General features: G+C 60.0%; 1 protein-coding gene across 6 annotated transcripts; it reads right to left on the reverse strand.

Annotated features, from left to right (window-relative positions):
- Positions 1 to 656: 656 nt before the first annotated feature.
- ARHGEF1 (Rho guanine nucleotide exchange factor 1) lies at positions 657 to 21,137 on the reverse strand. 6 transcript variants are annotated; one of them, XM_043899313.1, is made up of 31 exons: positions 20,925 to 21,137; positions 16,357 to 16,399; positions 16,169 to 16,252; positions 15,215 to 15,328; positions 13,017 to 13,115; positions 12,703 to 12,745; positions 12,215 to 12,461; positions 11,552 to 11,581; positions 11,205 to 11,304; positions 10,959 to 11,055; positions 10,848 to 10,883; positions 10,479 to 10,616; positions 9,450 to 9,555; positions 8,834 to 8,845; positions 7,794 to 7,961; positions 7,393 to 7,538; positions 5,426 to 5,572; positions 5,023 to 5,105; positions 4,661 to 4,786; positions 4,450 to 4,564; positions 4,224 to 4,324; positions 4,056 to 4,133; positions 3,765 to 3,840; positions 3,503 to 3,670; positions 2,907 to 2,994; positions 2,673 to 2,759; positions 2,253 to 2,320; positions 2,080 to 2,166; positions 1,484 to 1,647; positions 1,299 to 1,401; positions 657 to 1,036 (listed from the first exon to the last, which is right to left on the reverse strand). In XM_043899313.1, the coding sequence occupies exons 2-30, from the start codon at positions 16,384 to 16,386 to the stop codon at positions 1,318 to 1,320; spliced, it is 2,922 nt and encodes a 973-aa protein (XP_043755248.1). In that variant the 5' UTR covers positions 16,387 to 16,399; positions 20,925 to 21,137; the 3' UTR covers positions 657 to 1,036; positions 1,299 to 1,317. The 6 variants fall into 6 exon arrangements, with proteins under 6 accessions (XP_043755248.1, XP_043755242.1, XP_043755247.1 ...); XM_043899307.1 differs by lacking the exon at positions 20,925 to 21,137 and adding an exon at positions 19,698 to 19,918; XM_043899308.1 differs by lacking the exon at positions 657 to 1,036 and adding an exon at positions 1,043 to 1,216 and having other exon boundaries at positions 20,925 to 21,058.
- Positions 21,138 to 21,352: the final 215 nt, after the last annotated feature.

The raw sequence follows: 21,352 nt of genomic DNA on the forward strand, positions 1-21,352 counted from the left end.
TGATGTCCTGCCGGAGGCTGGGGCCGGGCACATGGCTGCCCCAGGCTTCTTCCCCAGCCCCAGACTGGGGGGTCTCACCTCCCCTCTCCAGTGAGGGGAGGAGACACGATGACCTCCAGCCTCCTCCCCAGGCTCCAGTCTGAGCGGGGGGTGGTCCCCGCCTGACGCCCCCCTCCTGAAGTGCAATATGGCGCCCAGCCTCCCCCCACCCACCTGCCCCTGTGCTGTGACCTGAGTGTTCGTGTGGCCCCAGTGCTGACGCCCGCCTCCCACCCTTCCCCACAGGCCCCCTGGGGACAGGGAGCTCAGAGCAATAAACCCGCCCCCAGCCCCCACCCAGGAGGGCCCCCCCTCCCCCCGGCCCCCATCAGCCACCCCCAGAGATTTACTACAAAAATAAACGAACGGAAAGAAGTGTGAGATGCTGGATGCCCAGCATCGGCATAGGTGACCAAAGAGGCTTGGGGGTGGGGGCTGCGAGAGGTGTGTGTGTTGAGGGGGGCGGGCAGCCCTGGGGAGTCAACGTTAAGACATGGGACTGGATGAACGCAGAGGCGATGCGGTGGGACAGACGGAGGAAGCAATGCCAGACAGTCTTGGGGGGGTTTCCAGACGCCATTCTGGGGCCCTTCCCCACCCTCACACACTCAGACCTCTCCTTAGATAATATATATTAAAAAATAAACCTCCAATTCAGGGTATAAAAACAGAGCAAAGGCACTTGGGGGGTGGGGGTTGGAGGGTTTGGCCACCCCCCCCACCCAGGCAATACTGAGATGGCCCAGGAATGGGGGCCAGGTGGGGCCCCCCCGGAATGAAGCCCTGAGTCCCCCAAGTGGGAGGGAGAGAAGGCCAAAGCCAGTGGGAGGTGGCGGGGGGCAGTGATCCCATCTGGGCGCCCTCCACCCCCCAAGGCATGGCCCGGGGCAGCCCAGCTCCCTCTCCTCAGGCCCCTGGGGTTGGAGACGCTGGGTAGTCGGTGGTCTGGGTGGTCGGTGGTCGTGCGGTGGCGGGTGGCCCTCTCCTTGCGAAAGGCCTGGGGGCAGGGGAGAGGCAGGAGCAGAAGGGAGATGCGGAGAGAGATGGAGAGAGATGGACAGGGTGGAAGGGGAGGGTGGGGAAGAAGCACAGAAGAGCCAGAGAAACAGAGATGGAGACAGGAGGCGGAGTGGGGAGATGCAGAAAGTCAAAGATGGAGGGAGAGAAACGGACAGGGCTAGGCAGCTGTTAGCATCCAGTGGGGTCACTCGGGCACCTCCTCTCTGGCCTGTGCCCGGCTCCCCTGGCCCCCCACTCACCTGCCTGGGGCAGGGGGCCTCAGGTACAGCCAGACTGGGGGACGCTGTTCTCCCCAAGCTGAGACAGGAGGAGTCTCAGGCGGCAAAACTCCTCCTCCACCTCCTGGTTTTGGGGGATCATCAGTGAGAAGGGCTTCCACTTAGTCAGCCCCTTCCTCCCCACTCCCACCCCCAGGCCACACCACCTCCAGCTGCTTAATGGTCTCCTCCAGGCTGAGCAGCTTCTCCCGAATTTCCTGATGCTGCGTTGGGCTTGAGGGGCCGCCCCCTGGGACCCCATCCCCTTCGAGGGGAGGTCCTGCCCCGCTGTCTTCCTCCGAAGGCAACAGGAGCTGTTTCAGGGTCAGCACTGGACAGGGGTGAGGGGATAGAGTCAGACGGGGTGAGGGGATAGAGTCAGACGTGGGGGGGGCGAGGGCTGGGAGATGTAGCTGGGGATGGGTGTGGGCCTACGGTGGGAATGAGCTTCTGGTTAGCCAGACCTGCGGGAGGGGCTGGGGGATGCGAGGAGGGGTGGAGGGGTGCAGGGGTGTGAAACTGGGGCTGAGGGGCAGGGCACCAAGCACAGAGATGGGCCCCGGGGAGAGGCTGAACTGAAGGTCAGGAAGGGACAGGGGCTGCAGGAGGCAGAGGGGCTTGGGGCCACCAAGGACGCTGGTGCAGCCTGGGGCTGTGCACGGGGTGGACTGGGTGGGTTTGCTTCCGGCGGCTGAGCACAGGCAGGTGGGAAAGCAGTGTGGGGGCAGGCGGTGGCCGCCCTGCGCAGGTGGGGCTGAGCTACCTTTCTGAAGGGCCTTGGCAGCGAGCTGGCCCTCAAGGCCTTGTCTGCAGAAGGGCAGGAGGGAGTTGAAGAGTCTCTCCATCCGGCCTGGGTTGGGGAGAAGGGGCTCAGTCCCTGCCAGGCTTCCTGTGGAGCCCCCCACTCCCACTCATCGCCCTTCTATCTAGGCTCACCATCCACTGGGGGCATCTCTCGGCTGCCATTGCCGTTTTCGGAGCTGCTAAGCAGGGGTTCACGGGTGCTGAGGGGAGCAAGTGCCGGGTGACCCCACCACCCTGGCCCTGGTGGGCAGCAGGGGCAGGGAGACAGGGAGCTGGAGGTGGGGAAGGCAGGGAGGTCCGGAGATAGAGACAAAGGTCGAGTTTGGGAGACAGGGAGACAGAGAGGCTTGGCCAGTGGAAGACAGAGAGGCCTGGATCGGAGACAGATGGGCCGTGGTGGGGTGGGTGCACACCTGCACACACCTTCACGTGCATGCACATAGACACACACGTGCACATGCACGCACATGGAGACTGGGCTGGAGCTCAGGTTCTGGGGACACACAGGGAGGCTGCCCCTTGACCTCTGGTTCCCTCCCCTGGCCCCCTCACCTGCTGGGGCTGGGCCGGTGTTTTGGTCGGGAGGTGGGGGCGGGGACCTTCAGGCATCCAGCAGTCTCGGTGATGATAGTACACCAGCTGAGGAGACAGGCCAGCCCCCTGGGCCGTCAGAGCCCCCAGACCCTGGGCCAGGACATCCCACCCCCACCCTGTCCCCAGAGACCCTGGGGCCCGGGCCTCCTTCTCCTCCTCCTCCACCCGCTCCAGGAATCCAGACCCACTCACATCCTCCTCTCGGACACCGTCTGCGCCACCAGCTCGTATATCTGGGCCTCATGGTCCCAGGTAAAAATGACATAGAAGGCTTTGTGATCTGCAGGGGGAGGGAAAAGTGAGGCTCAAAGCCAGGGTCACCCCAACATGCACCTGGGGAAATCCTCCATGACCTTAGGGCTCCCAGGACTCAACTCACCTACTCTGCCCCGGTCCGGAGCCCTCCCTCATCTAATCAGGAAATGACAGCCCTGTCAGCTCTACCTCCAAGACCTCCAGCACCCCTCCCACCACCATGGCCCCACCAGGTTTCAATCCCTGCTCTCTACAGCTCCCAAGATGGGGCCAGGGCATCTTTTCAAAATACTACTTAGAACTGGCAGCTCTTCTGTGCAAAAACCTGGGGGCAGTTTCCCATTTAACTTAATAAAATTCACAAACCAGCCTGGCACCCTGGCCGTGTCCAGTCCAGGGTCCGCCCCCCCTGCCCCCCCAAGCCTCAGCCTCAGGGCGGCCAGCTAGCCCCGCCCCCGGTCACAGAGCATGCGCGCCCAGCTCTTCGAAGGGTTCCTCCGCCATCCTGGGGACGGCCGTGCCCGGGGGCTCACCGGTGGCCACCTCGCGGGTCATGGCGGAGGTGAGCCGCAGCACCGGCCGCAGCATGGTCTTGCCGTCGGGCGTGGGCGTCAGCGTCCGGCTGTGCGACTTAAGCAAGAACCGGTCGTCCTGGCGCTGAAGCAGCAGCAGCAGGTCATCCAGCAGCAGCACGTGCACCTCTGCGGGTTGGGGGGCAGGGCTCAGCACCCCCCCCCGACACCCTGGCCCCGAGGCACCCCTCCACCCCGCCCTGCTCGCTGCTCTGGCGCTCACCCACAGCCTTGTCCTTCGTTACCCGCCACGTCAGTGGGCCCTCGTGGATCAACCTCTTGCCGGTGATGTCTAAGTTCTGGAGGCAGGCAGGAAGGGGTGATGGCCGGTGAAGCCGATGGTGGGGCGGGGGAAGGTGGGGATGACCATGGGGGGTCGGTCAGGTCAGCTCATTCCCCGCTGGGAAATGAGGGGGGTGGGGTCAGAGCTGAGGGGCCCCTCTTGCTTCCTGGGTGTGCTATCAGAGAATGCCCAGGGTAGGGTGAGAGGAGGGGAGGGGAGCGGGGAGGGCACCTTGAACTCGCTCAGCATGGGGTCATTGCTCTGCCGCAGGTGGGTCAAATCCAGGCGCCTCTGATAATCCTTGAGCCGCTAGGGGCAGGGAAGGGAGGGTCACTGGCTTCCACAGACCCCTGCATATGCACGCCCCACCACCCCTGCCCAGGGTCCCACCCTGCTCACCAGCAGGTCCTCCATGTCCCGAACGGCATAGTTGACGTGTTGCAGAATTTCCCGGCAACACTCTGCTGCCCGCTCCACTTTCTCCCGTTCTGTGGTCTCTTCTGTGGGGAAAGCGGAAGACCGGCCCTGGGGTGAACCCCAACCCTGGAAACTCCGGGTCGCGAGGCCAAGGCTGGAGGCTGGAGAGCCAGGGTCCGGAAGGACGGGGCGGGGCCGCTCTTTCTACCTGTGTTCTGCGCGATGCTCTGCAGAAGCAGCGGGTACTTGGTCAGACGCTGCATCTCCGTGGGGATCATGTCCTTCAGCTGCAGCCGGCGGCACCGGGGCCGGCTCTCGGCGTCCTGCAGGAACGGCAGCGCTGAGACACCAGGACGCTGGCCCCCTCCCCAGGGACCCTGGGGCCTAGACCACCTCCCCCCCCCCCCCCCCCACCTCACCTGCACGAAGGTACAGAACCGGGGTTCCTTGCGCTGTTTGCTTTTGAGCTGCTCTAAGGCGAATGACTGGCGGCTGCAGAAGCGGGAGGAGATCTTCTGGAACCACGAGCCCTCGGCACCATCGAACTACAGCGAGAGGCAGGTCAGGGAGGGTATCTCAGGTGGGATGGAGGTCAGGGCTAGAGGCCCAGACCCCTGGGGCTTGGATGCGGGTAAGGTTGAGACCCTGGGCCTGGGTCCCAGGTCCCCAGCCAGGCAGAGAGGGCGGGGCGGGGCGATGGGGAGGCGGGGCAGTGGAGGGGAGGGGCGGGACAGTTGAGGGGGAGGGGCAAGTGGGCGGTGTCTGGGCGGGGCTCTCTCACCCGGGCCAGCAGCACATCTCCGATCTCCTCAATGAGGTAGCCACTGTCCTGCCTCCGCTTCATCAGGCAATCAAGGAATAGGGCTGTAGGGAGCAGAGAGGAAAGGTGGTGCTCTGTCAGAGTCCCCGAGATTGGATGCAGAGCTGGTCGGGTGCTGGGGGGTGGGGGCTCGGGCTGCAGGTGGGTGTGTTGGATCCTTGGGGCCAGTGACTGCCCCCCCCCCCCAACTCCCCGCCCCATGCCTGTTGATGATGTGTCCCTAGGAGGTGAGCTCTGGGGATCTGGGGATCTGGAGTGTGGCCCTCCCCAGTGCTAGACCAGAGGCTGCCCGGGGTCAACGGCAAGGCAACGAAACAGAGAGCTGGCAGGTGGAACGATGAGAGGGCCACAGTCCCGCACTCACAATGCACCTCGATGAGCTCGTCCAGGCTGGGGAAGATGGTCTGGAGCTCCTGCTGGGAGAAGTAGCCCCCGTCTGCCATGGGCTGATAGAAGAGTTCGTGGAGCACGCGGAGCATGCGCACATGGGCCGCCTCCGTCACCAGGAGCTCTGTGGGGACAGCAGACAGGAGGCAGTTGGAGTTGGGGAGCATGCAGACTCTGGGGGTGTGGGGGGGGCCCTCTCAGAGGCAGGGTGGGGAGGGGATGGCACAAGGAAGGCTCTGGGTGGAGCCACTCGCCCCTGAAATAGCCACTGAGAATTCCTCCACCCCACTGCCTTTCCCATATGGCAGTTGCAGCCAGCCAAGGGGACCAGCAGTCCCAGTTTGCCTCATACCATGAGTTTCCCGGGACATGAGATTTTCAGTGCTAAAACTAGGTCGTGTGGGCATGCACGCTCAGTCATGTCTGACTCTCTGTGACCCCATGGACTGTAACCCACCAGGTTCCTCCACCCATGGGATTTCCCAGGCAATACTGGAGCAGGTTGCCATTTCCTTCTCCAGGGAATTTTCCCAACCCAAGAATCGAACCCGTATCTCTGGCATCTCCTGCATTGGCAGGCAGTATTTACCAACTGCACCACCTGGGAAGTCCCCAAACCAGGACAGTCCCAGGAAAATTGGGGACAAGTTGGTCGCCTCACTGCCTGCACCTGCATTTCAAGTCTAACCATCCAGCAAGTTTCTCAGGCTGTTTCTGGCACAATGACTCTCTGACAGGTTGATGGCCTGGGATCCAGGGGGCTCCAGGGGGTGCATGCCTGAGTTCCAGTGATCCCTCAAATCCCCAGAGACTAAATGCACGATTTTCTATGTTAAGTATGCATATATTTCTGGTGAGAGAAACTGCCATGCTGTCCAATGTGGTAGCCACTAGCTATGCCAATAACTCTTAAATTTTGCTTAATTAAAATGAAATATAATGCAAAATTCAGCTATCAGTTGTGCTCACCATGCTTTAGATGCTCAACAGCTATTATGTGGCTGGTGGTTACCATGTTGGAAAGTACAGACAGATATTTATTGCATGTTACCATCATTCCAGAAAATTCTATCAGATGGAACTGGGAATGTTTTGATCATTATCCTCAGAAGGATCTGTGACCCAAAGGGCATCTAACCACTGCCCTAAAACTTCTGAATGAGAATCCTTCTCAACCATTAAATAACCTGTAAATTAACTTCCAAATGAGTTTCCCAAAACACTCTACATCTGGCAAACCTCTCTCAACACAATTTGAAATCACAGGAAGAATTAAGACAAAAATGGTATCTCTCAGCTCAGAAGCAAGCATTGCTAAAAATATATTATCTTCCCAAAGTTTTCTGAGTGGGAATCTTTTTCTCCCCTGAGTGCTTAAGATCATAGTCGTAATAGCAGTCACAGCTGAATGCTCTGTCCCTGGACCCATCACTATGCTGAATGCATGAATCATCTCATCTTTATCTCTGTGGGACTTTTAAGGGAGGAGTTATCACTGCTCACATTTCACAAACAAGGAGACAAAGGCTTGTGCTAGAAATGCAACTTTTATAGACTGTTTCTGGCTGTTCACGTCAACATTGTCCCGCACTACAAAAAATTCTTTAGAGAGGATTTCCCTGGCGGCCCAGTGGTTACGATTCTGTGTTTCCATTGCAGGGAGAGAGCGTGGGTTCAATCCCTGGTCAGGGAACTAAGATCCCACATGCCGCGCAGCGTGGCCAAAACAGAATAAATTCCTTGGAAATGTCACTTCCAACAGCTGCCTTCCCATTCCTTCCCTGGGATGTTCTACAATTTAGCTAACAAATGGCCCTCTGAGAGAACTGGGCGGCCTTCAAGCTCTGGTGTAAGCAACAACAAGACGGCCATCCCCCTGCGTCTGTCTTTGCCAGAGGTGGGCTGTGTCCTTGGCCATAGTGGGCTGGAGGGGGTGGCACTCACCACTGATGACCTCCTGCCGCTTCACCTGGCTCCTAGGCAGGTTGTGCAGAATGTCCTGGGGGACAAGCTCTCGCCAGCCAGGCGGCTCCTCCGGTTCCAGCTCTAGTCCCGAGCGGCCCGGCTCCCCCTCGTCTCCAGGCTCCGGGCTGTGGGACAGAGGCCTCGTCAGGTGCCTGGCTCGGGGCATCCCAGGAAAGAGCCTTTGACTCCTTCCACGCCCATCCCCTAGGGCAGCCGAGCTGCGGACCGGCCCCCAGATCTCTGGAAAGCAGCAGCTCACCCCTCTCCTGTGACCACTGGAGGCCCACAGTGACCTCAGCATCCGATATCCCCCACCCTGGCCTCCCTGACTCTCCAGGCTGCCTCGGTGGATGCGGGGGGCAGGGCGGGGAGTGACGTACGTGGCTCGTCGGGCAGGGCCAAGCACGGCCGTGGCGGAGCTGGGGTCCATGTCCACGTCGCTCCGGGAGCGGCCCCCACCCCGGCCCTTAGCCCCGAGGCTGCCCCGGGAAGGCCGGCGGCGGTCACTCACCCGCAGGCTCTCTGAGCGCCCCAGACGCCCTGACAGCCTGGACCCCGAGGCCAAGGACAGAGTCAGGCCCGGACAGAGACAGGGAGAGACCAGGACAGGGAGAGACGGGGAGAGACGGGGACAGGGAGAGACGGGGAGAGACCAAGACAGGGAGAGACGGGGAGAGACCGGGACAGGGACAGACGGGGAGAGACCGGGACAGGGAGAGACCAAGACAGGAAGAGACAGGGAGAGACCGACCGGGACAGGCGGGGAGAGACCGGGACAGGGAGAGACAGGGAGAGACCAAGACAGGGAGAGATGGGGAGAGAGCAGGACAGGGACAGACCGGGACAGGGAGAGACGGGGAGAGACCGGGACAGGGAGAGACGGGGACAGGGACAGACGGGGAGAGACCAAGACAGGGAGAGACCGGGACAGGGAGAGACCGGGACGGGACAGACAGGGAGAGACCAAGACAGGGAGAGACCGGGACAGGGAGAGACGGGGAGGGAGACGGGGAGGGACGGAGACAGGGACAGGGAGAGATGGGGAGAGACCAGCACAGGGATCAAACATGCAACAGAAGAGAGGAGAGAGTCAGAAGGACCAGTGTAACTTCGGGGTGCAGGGGCAGTGGGGGGTGGTCAGAAGGGATACTGAAACTGGTGGGGGAGGGACAGGGACGGGGAACCCAGTAGGGAGCAAAGGACTGCCCCCTCCCTTCCCTGAGGCAGGGGGATGGGGGCAGAGCCAGGAGGCAAGGCGGGGAGGGGGGTTTCAATACTTAGCTCTTCGGCTGGGAGGGTGGTGTCCCCACCCACCCCTCACAGGGGTGAAGGGGAAGGGGTGGCCCCTGGGGGGAGGGGAGGGGCTAGGAGAAATGGGGGAGGGGCTAGCCCTCCCCCCACCCAGGGCCCAGGCACCCACCTCTTCCACTTTCTGGGGAGAGAGGGGGACAGGGTCAGAGGTGGACCCAGAGGGAACCCGACTCACCTCCCCCACCCACCACAGGGTCCCCAAAGCAGCTGCACGAGGACTGGCAGGGGGCAGAGCCTGCCCCCCAACTGTGAGGAGGACAGGGCCCCCAGGCATGGAGCACAGAGGGCTGGGGTGAGGGAGGGAGGGGGCGCTGGGAGGCAGGAGCAAGGAGGCTGGGCTGGAGGCTTAAGAATGGGTGGGGCGGGTGGGGGGATGGAAGGAAGAGGGGGTGGTAGTGGGGCAGAGGGAGAGGGGCCAGGAAGAGCCGAGAGGGAGTGAAGTGGGAGAAGAGGAAGGGGGAGGAAAGGAGAGCAAGAGGGGGCAAGGGGAGAGGAGAAAAAAATTCAGTGAAAAAGGAAGGAGAGGAAGAAGGGAAGGAGAAAGGGAGGAAGAAGGAATGAAGGGAGAGATGGGGAAAGACAGAGCGGAGGAAGAAGGGAGAGGAGGCGAAGAGGGAGGATCAGGGCAGAGTGGAGACGGCTCGGCTGGGGACAGGCAGGTGCAAGTGGCAACACGACTCCCAACACGTACCCTCCCCCGCCCAGCCTGCGCCCGCCCCGGGCACCTCTCTGTGTCGGCACCCTCCTCCGTGGTCTCTGGGGGCGCTGGGGTGTCCAGGCTGGCTGGGCCCTGCGGGGGCGGGTCCCCCACTTCCAGGAGGGCATCAACACCTGTGGGGACCATGTGAGGGGGGAAGCAAGGCTGGCTGGAAAGCCCCTGCGGTGGCGAGACCCACACCCCACTACACCCTGGGGGCCTCCATTCCTTGAACCATCCACTGCCTGGCCAACACCACGTGGCTGCTCTGTATTTTAGTGGGGGACAGACAGATGGAAGCTGGTAGAGAATCTGCCTGCAATGTGGGAGACCTGGAATTGATCCCTGGGCTGGGAAGATCCCCTGGAGAAGGGAAAGGCTATCCACTCCAGTATTTCTGGCCTGGAGAATTCCCTGGACCGTATAGTCCATGGGGTTGCAAAGAGTTGGACACGACTGAATGACTAAGCACATGCACAGACAGATGGAAAGAGCTCTGAAAACAGGGCCCTGGGCAGCTAGGGCCCAGTGGGTGAAGATGTCGCAAAACTGAGGTGCCAGTCTCCCACTTGGAGAGGAGACTGGATGCCTCCACATTCATTCATTCTCCCAACACTCCACTGGGACTTGTGGGAAGAGAATGTATCCCATTTAGAGGGGAGGAGGCTGAGGTTCAGAGAGAGGAGGGGTTTCTAAGATCTGACATAAGTAAAATGCAGAACCAGGATTTGAACCCAGGCCCTGGCCAAGTGGCTTTCTGGGGGGCGTCACCCAAGGAGTGGGAGACCTTTCCATGGAGCAGCCAGGTTCACCATCTAAGGGGGTTGATCGGTCATGGACTTAGAGGGTTCTGGGAAATGAAACCATGGGGGCTGATGGGAAATGTAGTCCAAGGAGGTGGGGAAATCCATCACCAGGACAGAGGTCAGAGCTTAGGAGGAAAGCCGTGGAAAAGGTAAACCAGGGGAAGGAAGTGGTTATCAGTAACACTGGTGGCAAGAAGCAGGGAGGGCAGCGGACCAAGGGGCTGTTCTGCTGGGGGGTATAGGAAACTCACCTGGCTCCCGGTCAGGGCTGTCCCCAGACAGAGGGTGCAGAGAAACTCCAGGGGTGTCCTGCCCAGGGCCTCCGAGATTCCGGTCCCGGGAAGGAGCCCCCTGACCTCCCTTACGTTCTGTAAGGCCCGGCTTCTCAGCTGGGGACGTATTGAGGGAGAAAACTGAGTATGAGAGTCAAGCGACTCAGATCCACAAGGGCCGGGGGATCTAAGAGGCTAAGGTCCTCCCCATCACCCAGGAGACCCCTCCTCCACCCTCGGACCCAAGAGTCCTAGCCCCTCGCCCCTCCTCCCTCAAATCGTGTGGGTCCCCCCACCTCCCCTCTTAGGTCCCCAGGATGGATGATGCTCTAGATTCAGGACCATTACCATCAACCTCGACCTTCAGGTGTCGAAAATCTGGGGCTGAAACGAGAGATGGGACCGTGAGATAGGGGCAACACGGGGAAGTAGGGGCAGGGCCAAGGCTGGGCACCTCACCCTGGGGCTCTCCCCGGTTCCAGCGGGCGGCATCCAGGAAGCTGCTCAGGCCTTTCTTGGTCTTGGTCGGTTCATCTGACCGCCGGTTCCCTATCATCTGGGGAAGGGGGGGAGAGGGGGCTTGGCATTTCTGGACCGATGTCAACAGAGGGCTCAAACCTCAGGGGCATAGAGGTTTCCTGGGGTGGAGGGGGGAAGGCCTTCTCTGGGGAGGAAAGGGCCAGGTTTGGGCGCTCAGGGAAGCACCTTTTTCCGAAAGAAATTCCTCCCGGACTTCTTGTCCCCGCTCTTGGTCCGCACCCCAAGGTGCCGCATGTACAGGCTGATGGCGTTGACCACGGCGGCACTGTGGGGAGGGGACAGTGAGGGCACACGGACAGACACGCAGGGACCCTGCCGCCCCCACAGCTTCCCTCTGCTCACCTCCCACCCCAGCCCCACAACCACCTCCTGCTGAGCATCTGAGCAAAGGGAGAGAGAGGAGGTTCTAGGGAATGGAGCCGGGCATGCAGCTCAACACCCAGGCCCCCAGGTAGACCACCCCCCTTCAGGCCCGTGACACCAAACTCCCTGCCGGCCTCTGCTTCCATCACCTCTTCTCCTCATCATTAGAGATGGTGTGCCTGTAAGAAGAAAAAGTCTGTGAGCAATGTGCTAAGCCTGGGGTCCCTGACTACCCAGCCCAACAGGTCACTGTCCCCTTCAAAGGTGGGGGGCACTCTGCCAAAGCATCTGGGATGGACAGTTGCTGGAGGAGAGACCCTCACTCGGGGCGGTGGGAGTTGCAAGGGCAGTCCCCAAAGCCCAGGCCTGAATGCAAGACCATGGATGAGACCTGGGAACTGGGAGGGACCCCCAAGCTGGGAAGGGAAGATGTAAAACCAGATGGGTGAAAATGCGAAGGCTTCCCAGGTGGCACCAGTGGTAATGAACCTGCCTGGCAATGCAGATAGACAAGAGACACAGGTTTGATCCCTGGGTCAGTAAGGGCCCCTGGAGGAGAGCATGGCAACCCATTCCAGTATTTTTGCCTGGAGAATCCCATGGACAAGAGAAGCCTGATGGGCTACAGTCCATGGGGTTGCAAAGAACTGGACATGACTGAAGCATGCACACAAGGGCCCCAGAAGTTAAGAGAGGAAACCAAATGCGTGGAAATGACCCCTGAAGCTGAAGAGGAAGCCTGGAAGCAGATGGGACGAGGATGGGATAGCAGAGGGTGCCCCCTGGGCTAAGGAGAAACCTGCCCCACTTACTGCATCTCCTCCAGGTGGGTCAGTTGCCGCTCAGCCAGATGCCGCTCCCGGGCCTCATAGCTGGCACGGTCCCGCGCCACCCAGGCCCCCAGCTGGGCCAGCTCCTGCTCCCAGGGTGTCATGCCCATGAGCTTCTTGGAGCGAAAGTCCTCCAGCTGCCGGACCACGGCTACCTGCTGGCTCTGCACCACCTCCTGCACAAACTGCCGCTGGAGGTCCTCAGAGAAGAGGTCAGGCCGCGTGCGGTCTGCGGGGACAACGGGGCCCGGGCTGGGGGCCAGTTCCCTGGGCCGTGAGTCCGCCCCTAGCCCTGCCCACCCTTGGACTCTGACAGCCATGCTTCCTTGGGCTGGGGTGGCCGTTAGAAAGGAAGGCATCTCCGCTGTCCAGGGACCGTGGTGTGAGCGTGGCCTCCCACCCCGGGGGGGGGCTCCTGGTCCCTGCTCGCGACCTCTCCCTCACCCCAAAGTCCCCTTTCATTTCCTTACCAAGTTCAAAGGCCACGGGGGGAGGGACCATCACTCGCAGAATCTGCTCAGGAGAGAGAATGGAGTGAAGGGGAGGATGCAGCAGTGAAGGGGCAGCCGTGATGGGATGAAGGGATGGCAGCCCAGGCAGCAGGTGGGAACGGTGCTCTGACGGGAGGAGCAGTGGATGGAGAGCCAGGCTGGCATGAGGTCTCCCACCGGGCGGGCCAGGCCTCCCTTCACACTGTCCTCAGCAGGGTGGAGGTTGGGAGGAGCAGGGTGGCTGTCTAGGGGGTTGGGGATGGGGGACGGGGGCCCTAGAAGGGGTCTCTCACCGAGTGCTTATCCAGGAAGCTGTGGTAGAAGTCGATGAAGGCCTTCTTGAACTCCTTGGGGCCCAGGGAGCCGAGCATGTCCGCATGCAGGCAGCAGAGCTGCGGGACACAGAGCGTGACCCATCCTCTTCCCCCCCTCCCAAACCGCACTGCCCCTTGGAAAGCCTCGGGGTGCAAACCCTCTGGGAAGTGCTCCCCGATGTCCCGCATCCCAACACCCGACTCCCGCACAGCTGCCCAGGGCCACTGCACCATTCCCTTAATTTTCTCTCCTGTGAAATGGTTCTTCGGTCTGTCTTCTCGCTGCTGCTGCTGTTACAACCATCACCGCCCCCAGCTATACTAAGAGGGCTCAGTGCATCCCCGACACTGTCCAAACCCTCCACCTGCATTAATCTGTTCAACCATGGGGAGGACCATCATTATCCCGTTGTTGCAGATGAGAAAACAGCTAGTAAGTGACAAAACTGCGATTGGATTTCTGGCAGTCTGTCTCTGCGACTCTCCATCGCCAAGCAATACTGTGTTACTCAAGGGTGTGTGTGTGGCAGCCAGGAGGTTCTGATTCATCGGTGTCTCAGGGCCTAGCGCACAGCGGGGCTGATCACGTAAACAGAAGGACGAGTGATGCTCGCTCACTCATTCATTCGTCAAGCATTCCCTGAGGTTGCCTGTGGAGGGAGCCCTCTGCTGGCTGACAGTGGCAATGCTGTGGGGCCTCCAACCTGTCCTGGCTCCTGGCACACTCTCACTGGGTAAGGGACATGGTCTCAGTCGGCTAAGGACTCGCCCCAGTAATCTACGCCTGCCCCCTTCCCACCCCCCCCCCAAAAAAATCAAAACTCCATCTGAGGCTAAGAGGAAGCAGCCCAGGCGACCACAACCATCTCCCGGCCGCTCCACCAGTCAGTGAGGTGAGGGAACGGCATGAGGACAAATCTCAAAACGCCAAAGGCCATCCGGGTCACGTTAGTCACACCCCTGACCCTGGCGAGGCCTCAGTTTCCACATCTGGAAAGGGACACAGCAACCAGCACAACCCCTGGGCTAAGTTCCAGGAGCTCAAGTTCCAGAAACACTCAGGCTCAGCAGGGGGACTCCTTTGCCCAGAAGGCCAGTGCCTTAGGCATTAGGGGAGGCTGCAGAGGGGACAGTCCTTTTCTGGCAATTTCCTGATTTCCTGTTTCTGATACTTTGGTGTCAGTCAATACAGCCTTCTCTCTGCCACCCCCAGGCATCCCTTTCCGCCACTTCCATCAGCCTCCTTATTTTCTGGAGGGGGCTTCCCTGGTGGTTCCAGATGGTGAAGAATCTGCCTGTTTTGTGAGAGACCTGTGTTTGATCCCTGGGTTGGGAAGATCCCCTGGAGAAGGGAATGGCTACCCACACCAGTATTCTTCCCTGGAGAATTCGATGGACAGAGGAGTCTGGTGGACTATGGTCTATGGGGTTGCTGAGTCAGACACGACTGAGCAACCAACACTACGACCCACATCCAGTACAGAGCAGTGCCCTGGTCTAAGCCCAACTCCCAGCCTATGCTGGGCTGCGTGGGGTCCTCACGGGACAGGACCCCAATCCACAGAGCCTTCTCCAGCCAGCACTGGGCCTTCTTCCTCCCTAAGCCACCTGCCGGGTTCTCTAGACTCTGCAGGCGTCTCCCAGACAATATGGCTCTGCATCCACACCTCCCCAGTATTTTCTGCCTGATACAAGTTTTCTGTAGCATCCATTACGTCCTCTGTGCCTCGTGGGCTGCTTGGAGCGGTCTCCTTGTTTCTGGACCAGGGCCTGCTGTGCTGCCTAGGCCCGAGAAGGCTACTGGCTTTCTCCCAACCACCAGCCCTGAAGCACTGACTGGAGGCACCTGCGGAGAATTAAGATTCTGGGGCTAAGGGCGCTGTCACTGACGAGTGATGCTGCCATGGGCACGGGAGGGCAGCCGGGGCACGGTTTTCCTCCAGGCTGCTGGATTCTCTGTTGCTCTGCGAGACTGCACCCTGCTTTGCTCAGAAATTTACACTGGCAGCTGCAACCTTGTCTGGACCCCATGGCGGGCTTCCTGGCTCTCAAGCTGTGTGCTCTGGGTCTCTTTCCCAGACCCTCGCGGGCCCAAAGCACTGAACACTGCGGCCGGTCCCAGCCCCGCCCCGTGCCTCTCCGGCCCCGCCCCCGTGCCTCCCCAGCCCCGCCCTCACCAGGGGTCCTGGCTCAAACTGCATGGCCACGTGCTGCAGGAGGGCCATGAGATGGGCCGGGCGCCGCTTCACCTGATCCAGGTTCTGGAACTGGTTGTTTTGTTCCTCGGGGTTCTGAGGGGTGGGGAAGGGAGTGAGACAGAGGGGAGCAGTGGAGGGGCTTGGGGCTTGATCCCCGCCCCTCTTCCCGGGCACCTTCCCCAAAGGACCCAAGCTGGGGGGTGGGGGTGCTGATGGTGCCACTGCTGGGATGGTGGCCAGTTAGGGGGTGGGGAGGATGGATGAGACTTCATGTTCTAACGGTGGGTGGTGAGGAGAGAAATCAGGAGAGATGGAACGAGGATCTGCGCTGTCATTACAGGGAGTGGGCAGCGATAAAAACTGCGATCAGAGTAAACCGGCTGACAGCTTGTGCTGTAATATCGAAACGGGCACTGAGGATGGGGTGAGGGGATGAGGAAGGAGGTACTAGGAAGATGGGGGCTTCCCTGGTGGTCCTGTGGTTAAGAATCTGTCTTGCAATGCAAGGGATGCCAGTTCGATCCCTGTTCTGGGAGGACCCCACATGCTGCAGAGCAATTAAGCCCCGGCGCCTCAACTACTGAGCCCACGTGCAGCAACTACGGAAGCCCGCATGCCCCTAGAGCCTGTGCTCTGCAGCAGGAGAGAAGCCACCGCAATTGAGAAGCCCACGCAGGGCAACAAAGAGAAGCACCACCCCCTCACTTGCCACAACTAGAGAAAGCCCGAGCTCAGCAGTGAAGACCCAGCACAACCAAAAAATAAAGACATCCTTAAAAAAGAGAGAGAGATGGGCAGAAACAGGAGGCCAAATGACAGCATCAGAGGATGGAGAACAGGGTGTAAGCGGGAGGGGACGCTGAGGATAGGGCTTGAGGGCTGGGGCCCCGGGGAGCCTGAGACAGAGGCTTTTCCAGCCCGCCTCCCTCTCACCGTCTTCAACTCAATCTCAAAATCCTCGTCCTCTGCCCCGATGATGCTGACGGGCACCAGGCCGGGTCGGGGGGGCCCTGGGGCCTGTGGAAGGGGAGGGATGGCTTCAGCCCACATTGCTCCCCGCCACACAGCACCCCCCTCCCCCACCTTCCCAGTCCCCTCACCCCTCGGCCCTCTCCACTCACCGCCCCTCGGGCGACGTCTTCTGCCTCCATGGGCTCTGCCGGGCTGGGGGAAGAGGAGGGGCCGCGGTTAGAGGGGTGGGAGGCAGGGAGAGCAGGGCGGTTACTCACAGATTCCTGGCCCAGGTGCGAAGGTGAGTAAACAGCCTCCTCTCCCCCCCATCCTGGCCTCCACAGCTCAATGGGGCCTCTGTGTGGCGACAAAGAGCCCTTCAGAGGCCAGCCAGGGCGGGGAGCCCGAGGACAGGGAGCCGGGTGTGGGGGGGAGCTGGAGGACGGGAGCCTGGGTCCATGAGAGAGCTGTGGCCCAGGAGCCTGCGATTTGGGGTCCCCTGATGGAGGAAGGGCCTGGGGGCTCTTGGATCTAAGTAAGGGAGGAGGGGTTGGGGAGTTGGGTCCTAGGGGGGCAGGGCTTGCAGGCCAACAGAGTTGGAAAAGTTAGAGGGGAGCTGGGAGGGAGATAACTGGGGTGTGGGGGCTTGCCTCTGACCTGCGACAGACTTGGGGCAGGATGTTGCCTCTGAACCCACCAGCCCCACTTCCTGTGACAGGAAATCACAATGGCAAATCCCCCAACCCCCAGCTCTCTCCACAGAAAACAAAACTGCAAACCCTCCTCCTTCAGGGACCAAGGGGCCTCGAAGCCACTTCTCTTCCTGGGGCCCTGGCATCTTTCCGGCTCCCATCCCAGAAAGTAAGGGACGGTTGTCAGATAGCTCATCCCCCCAGGTGCCTCTGTCTCCCTCACCCCACATCCACCTGTCCCGTCTGTCTGTCTGTCTGCCAACTTGCCTCTCCCCAGCCAGACCTCCCTGGCTGTCTCTCGCTTGAGTCTGCCTCCTGTCTTTTGCCTCTTTCCTCCCCGATTCTTCATTTTCTCTCTCCCTTTCTTCAGACCCGGCTCATTTTTTCCCACCATCTCTGCCTCCCCTCCCCCCACATCCGCTGAGGCCCCACCCTGTCTTCTCTTGCTCCCCGTCTTCCCTCCTCGCTCTTCTCGGCCTCTGTCTCCCCACGCCTGGTTCCTGCAGCCACTGTCCCCGCACCTGTCCGCGTCGCTCGCTGTCTCCCCCCTCTCTCTCTCCCATCTCTCGCTGTCTCTCCCATCTTGTCTCCCTTAGAATCTCCCCGTCCCTGTGTCTTCCCACTGACATCTTCGGTGTTCTTAATTAGTCTGACTAATGCCACTTGAGCCCGTGTGTCAGGCAGGAAGGAGCTGTGGAAACGGGTGGGGTGCACCACTGGGGTGAGGGGTGGCTCTCCCCACAGCCCAAAGCTATTTATAACCCTAGTCGCCTGAGTCCGATCCTTCTCCTCTTCCACTGGCCTCCTCCCTAGCACTCAATAAACGGCAGCCGGCCTTTTGACTCTGATCATTAAACAATGATGCCTTCTGGAGTGTCCAAGTGCCATCCTATGGGCTCACCCAAGCAGGCCTCATTTTGATTCTTTTCTATAAAGTGTGTTTGTCCAACATCCAAGCTTGGGTGACTTCAGATCTGAGCATTGTTAAACGTTCACATAAATAAAGTTGCAAACCAAGGCAGAAGAATAGTAGTAATTATTTATTATGAGAGCTGAACTTACACTGCACTTACAGTGTGCTAGGCACTGCTCTAAGTGCTTTTCACAGAGTAACTCACTGAAGCCTCATGACCACAAGCAGCCCTGTGCTGTTATTACTCCCATCCGAGACAGAAAGCCTTCACCAGGCCACCAGCTGCAGCTTCTGGACTGGAAGCCATGACCATGGACACGGAGGGTCCATGCTCATTCCACTCAGGGGTGGGTGGAGAAAGTTCGACAGAGGCAGGGGTAATTCCAAAAGGGCCAAGGCAAGGACACAGGTTTATCTGAGCAAATGCTTAGGTGCCAGGCAGGCCTCGGAACATGCACTTGATATGTATTACTTCCTTCATTCCTCATCACCACGACAGGAAATAATAGCTAACATGGAATGTGCACTAAGTGCCATGAAGTACAGTATTAGTGCTTGACAGGTATAAACTCAATCCTCTCAGTGACCCTGGGCAGTTTTCTTATTACTGCTATTATTCCCATTTTACAGAGGAGGAAACTGAGGCACAGCTTATAAGAAGCACTGCCAGGATTCTGACCCAGGCAGGCTGGCTCCAGAGTTTATGCATTTAACTCCCAGAATGTGCTGCTTTGAGAGCATGGAGAATCCGCACCCCCACCTTAGGAAACTGAAATCTCAATCAAAGCTGAGATACAGCAGGTCTCCCTATGGTATCCGGGTATGTGGACACTGTGATCTGGGCAAGAGTTCAGACTGGACTCAGCTGCTCCACAGAGGCCTGGGCTCAGAGAGGATTGGGGAGGAGGGTGGCTCCTTAAAAGATGGGGCATGAAGGAGTCCTGCAAAGTTAGAGTGATAGGTGGAAGCGGACAGATGGATCTAAAGGCAACTGACAAGGCCTGAGGTCCAGCAGAGAGGGTGCTGTGTGCATGGGGCTGTGGAGATGAGGGCAGGTTGACAAGGTCCTTAACAGTGGGGGTCCGAGAACAAAGTGGGCATGCGCAAGGACTACATGGGCGCCTGCGTATTATGCAGGGCTCAGGGTCTACAACAGGCTTTCCTGGTGGCTTGGACCACAAAGAATCTGCCGGCAATAAGGAGGAGACCGGGTTCAATCCCTGGGTCAGGAAAATCCCCTGGAGAAGGGAATAGCTACCCACTCCAGTATTCTTGCCTGGAGAATTCCACGGACAGAGAAGCCTGGCAGGCTGTACAGTCCATGGGGTCGAAAAGAGCCGGACACGACTGAGTGACTCACAGTTCAGGGTCTATAAGATATTGAGTGGATGACCCTGGTCTCCAAGAACCTCTGGGAGCCTTAAAGAAACTAAAACACAAAGTAGTCAAGGTTAGTCCTTGGAATGCATAAGGCTCCAGATTCTGTTTGACACATGGTGGTCTACAAGGATCCTTGGTCCACAGGATCGTAAGTACATAAGGGAAAGAAGCCAGTGTGTGGGACCTCTGGAGATTTAAAAGGGGAACAGAATTCTATAGGGGAGTTTGGTGGTCCCCGAGACCCACAGTCTACAAGGCCCCGGATTCTAGCAGATGCTACTGATGTATCGAAACCCCCAGTCTGTAAGGAGCTGCACCTCCACGCGGGGCAATCAGGAACCTTAGAGGGTCTGTAGGATCTATATGGAACGTGGCAGGTCTACACAAGCCCCAAATCATATGTAGGACGTGGCGGGTGTACACGGGCCCTAAATCCTACACGGGACTTGGCAGCGTGCATGGTCAGGGATGCTGGGGAGGACGTGCGGAGTCAGGGTCTGACGCCCGCGGGGGCCGCGTCCCTCACCTGCTCCAGGTCGGAGGCGAAGCACCGCAGCAGCCAGAACCGAAGCCTCCGCGCGCCGGCTCCGGGCTCCCCCACCCCCGACTCGGAGTCGCTCTAGCCAGCCCAGGGTCGGCCTTTGCGTCCACCTCCACTCCTCCTGCCAGCCGTTCTAGCCTGCTCCTGCCGGGCTCCAGCCCAGAAAACTCTACTCCTCCTTGCCGGCCGCTCTAGCTCTCCGCTGAGCCACGCAGGCCAGATAGGGCCGCTCTGGCCTGTCTAGGAGGGCTGGCGTTTCCGGGTCTCGACTGCCCCCGTCACTCTCCTGGGCCCCGCCCCCTGCCCCCCGCCCCCAGGCCGGAGGCGGGGATAGTTCCAGCCCCCAGATCAGTGTTCGTTCAATCCGAGTCGCCCCGACCCTTAGCCGTCCCCCCAGACTGGGGTCCCCGTCCTATCTCGCCGCCCTAACGTGGGACCACTTGAATTCCCAACACTTATACATTAATTCTCCCTGCAGTCCCCCCAGGCACCCCCGCACACTTTCTGCTGGGGCTGCAAAACAAAATCCTGGATTTTGCAGACAAAATCCTTTCCATCTGACATGCAGCGGTACCTGGAGAAAACTAAATACCTCTTCCCGGGCCTCAGTCTTCCCATGAGTACAATGGGGAACGATCTCCAGTTTTTGTCCCCTACAACCTATTTCCCAAGGTATAATTCCTGACCCAACCCAGAAAAAGACCTTTCCAAAAAATGCTTTCAAACGCGTTCTGCAACTTTCAGCTTCAAGACAGCCTATGGCCTATCGCCACTTTTCCTTTTGAGTGGCTCTAAAGTATGCGGACTTGGAGGACGGCGCTTGGCTAAAAGCACCTGCGAGTTCAAATCCCAACTCCACTCAGTCTCACGATGTGCGTGCCTTGGGACGAGTTGGTTTTACTCCCTGGGTCTCAGTATCCCCACCCGTGCACTGGGAATGATCATCCGTCCTCCGCCGGACAGTTGGGAAGTTCTGACCCCGGGCTTGCAGCCCTCATCTCACCTACCGGGCCCTCAGCAAGTATTACTTCTCCTCCCTTTGTCCCCTTTGACAGATGGAAAAACTGAGGCCCAGGGAGGGGCGGCTGCTGGCTGAGCCGGGCCGGTAGGAGGCCCCTCCACGGCCGGCAGCGCCCAGCCCCCTCCCTCCTCCTCCCTACTTCCCCTAGCAGCCTAGGGGAGGGAGGCCGGGCGGGGCCAGGGACGGTGTACCTGGTGTCCGCGCGGGGTGGTGACCGGCGGGGCGCCCGAGGTCGGGCTCGGCGATCCCGGGCCCGGTGTCCCGGCTCCCGCTTCCTGGCTCTGGCGGGGCAGGAAGTTGGGGCGTTTTTCCGGAGGCCCCAGCCCCGCCGCCCCTCCTTGCTTCCTGCCCGCGCCCCGCGGCCGCCCGGCACCTCCGCTTCCTTCCCCTTCTCGCCGCCGGCCCCGCCCTCCTTTCCCCGCTCCGCCCTGGACCTGCGGGCATCAACCCCACCCGGACCCCGCCCAGTTTCTCCCGGCTTTGTCAGTCTGTCCCTCCGCAGGGCACGGGCACCACATTTCTCAGATCTGCCTGACGTCGGCCATCACCTCCCTGGCGAGGCAGGGGGCCCTGCGTCCGTCTCCACCTGCGTGTGGCCGCCCCTGCTCTGAGTCTCTGT

Source organism: Cervus elaphus, chromosome 4 (assembly GCF_910594005.1).
Source record: "Cervus elaphus chromosome 4, mCerEla1.1, whole genome shotgun sequence".
Lineage (NCBI taxonomy): Eukaryota > Metazoa > Chordata > Mammalia > Artiodactyla > Cervidae > Cervus > Cervus elaphus.

Coding starts and splice junctions, on each gene's coding strand:
- ARHGEF1 (XM_043899313.1), bottom strand. CDS start 16,386: ATGGAGGCAGAAGACGTCGCCCGAGGGGCG. Junction 4,565..4,660: donor GGTTCTGTACCTTCGTGCAG/GTGAGGTGGGGG, acceptor CCGTTCCTGCAG/GACGCCGAGAGCCGGCCCCG. Junction 2,995..3,502: donor GACCCGCGAGGTGGCCACCG/GTGAGCCCCCGG, acceptor CTCCCCCTGCAG/ATCACAAAGCCTTCTATGTC.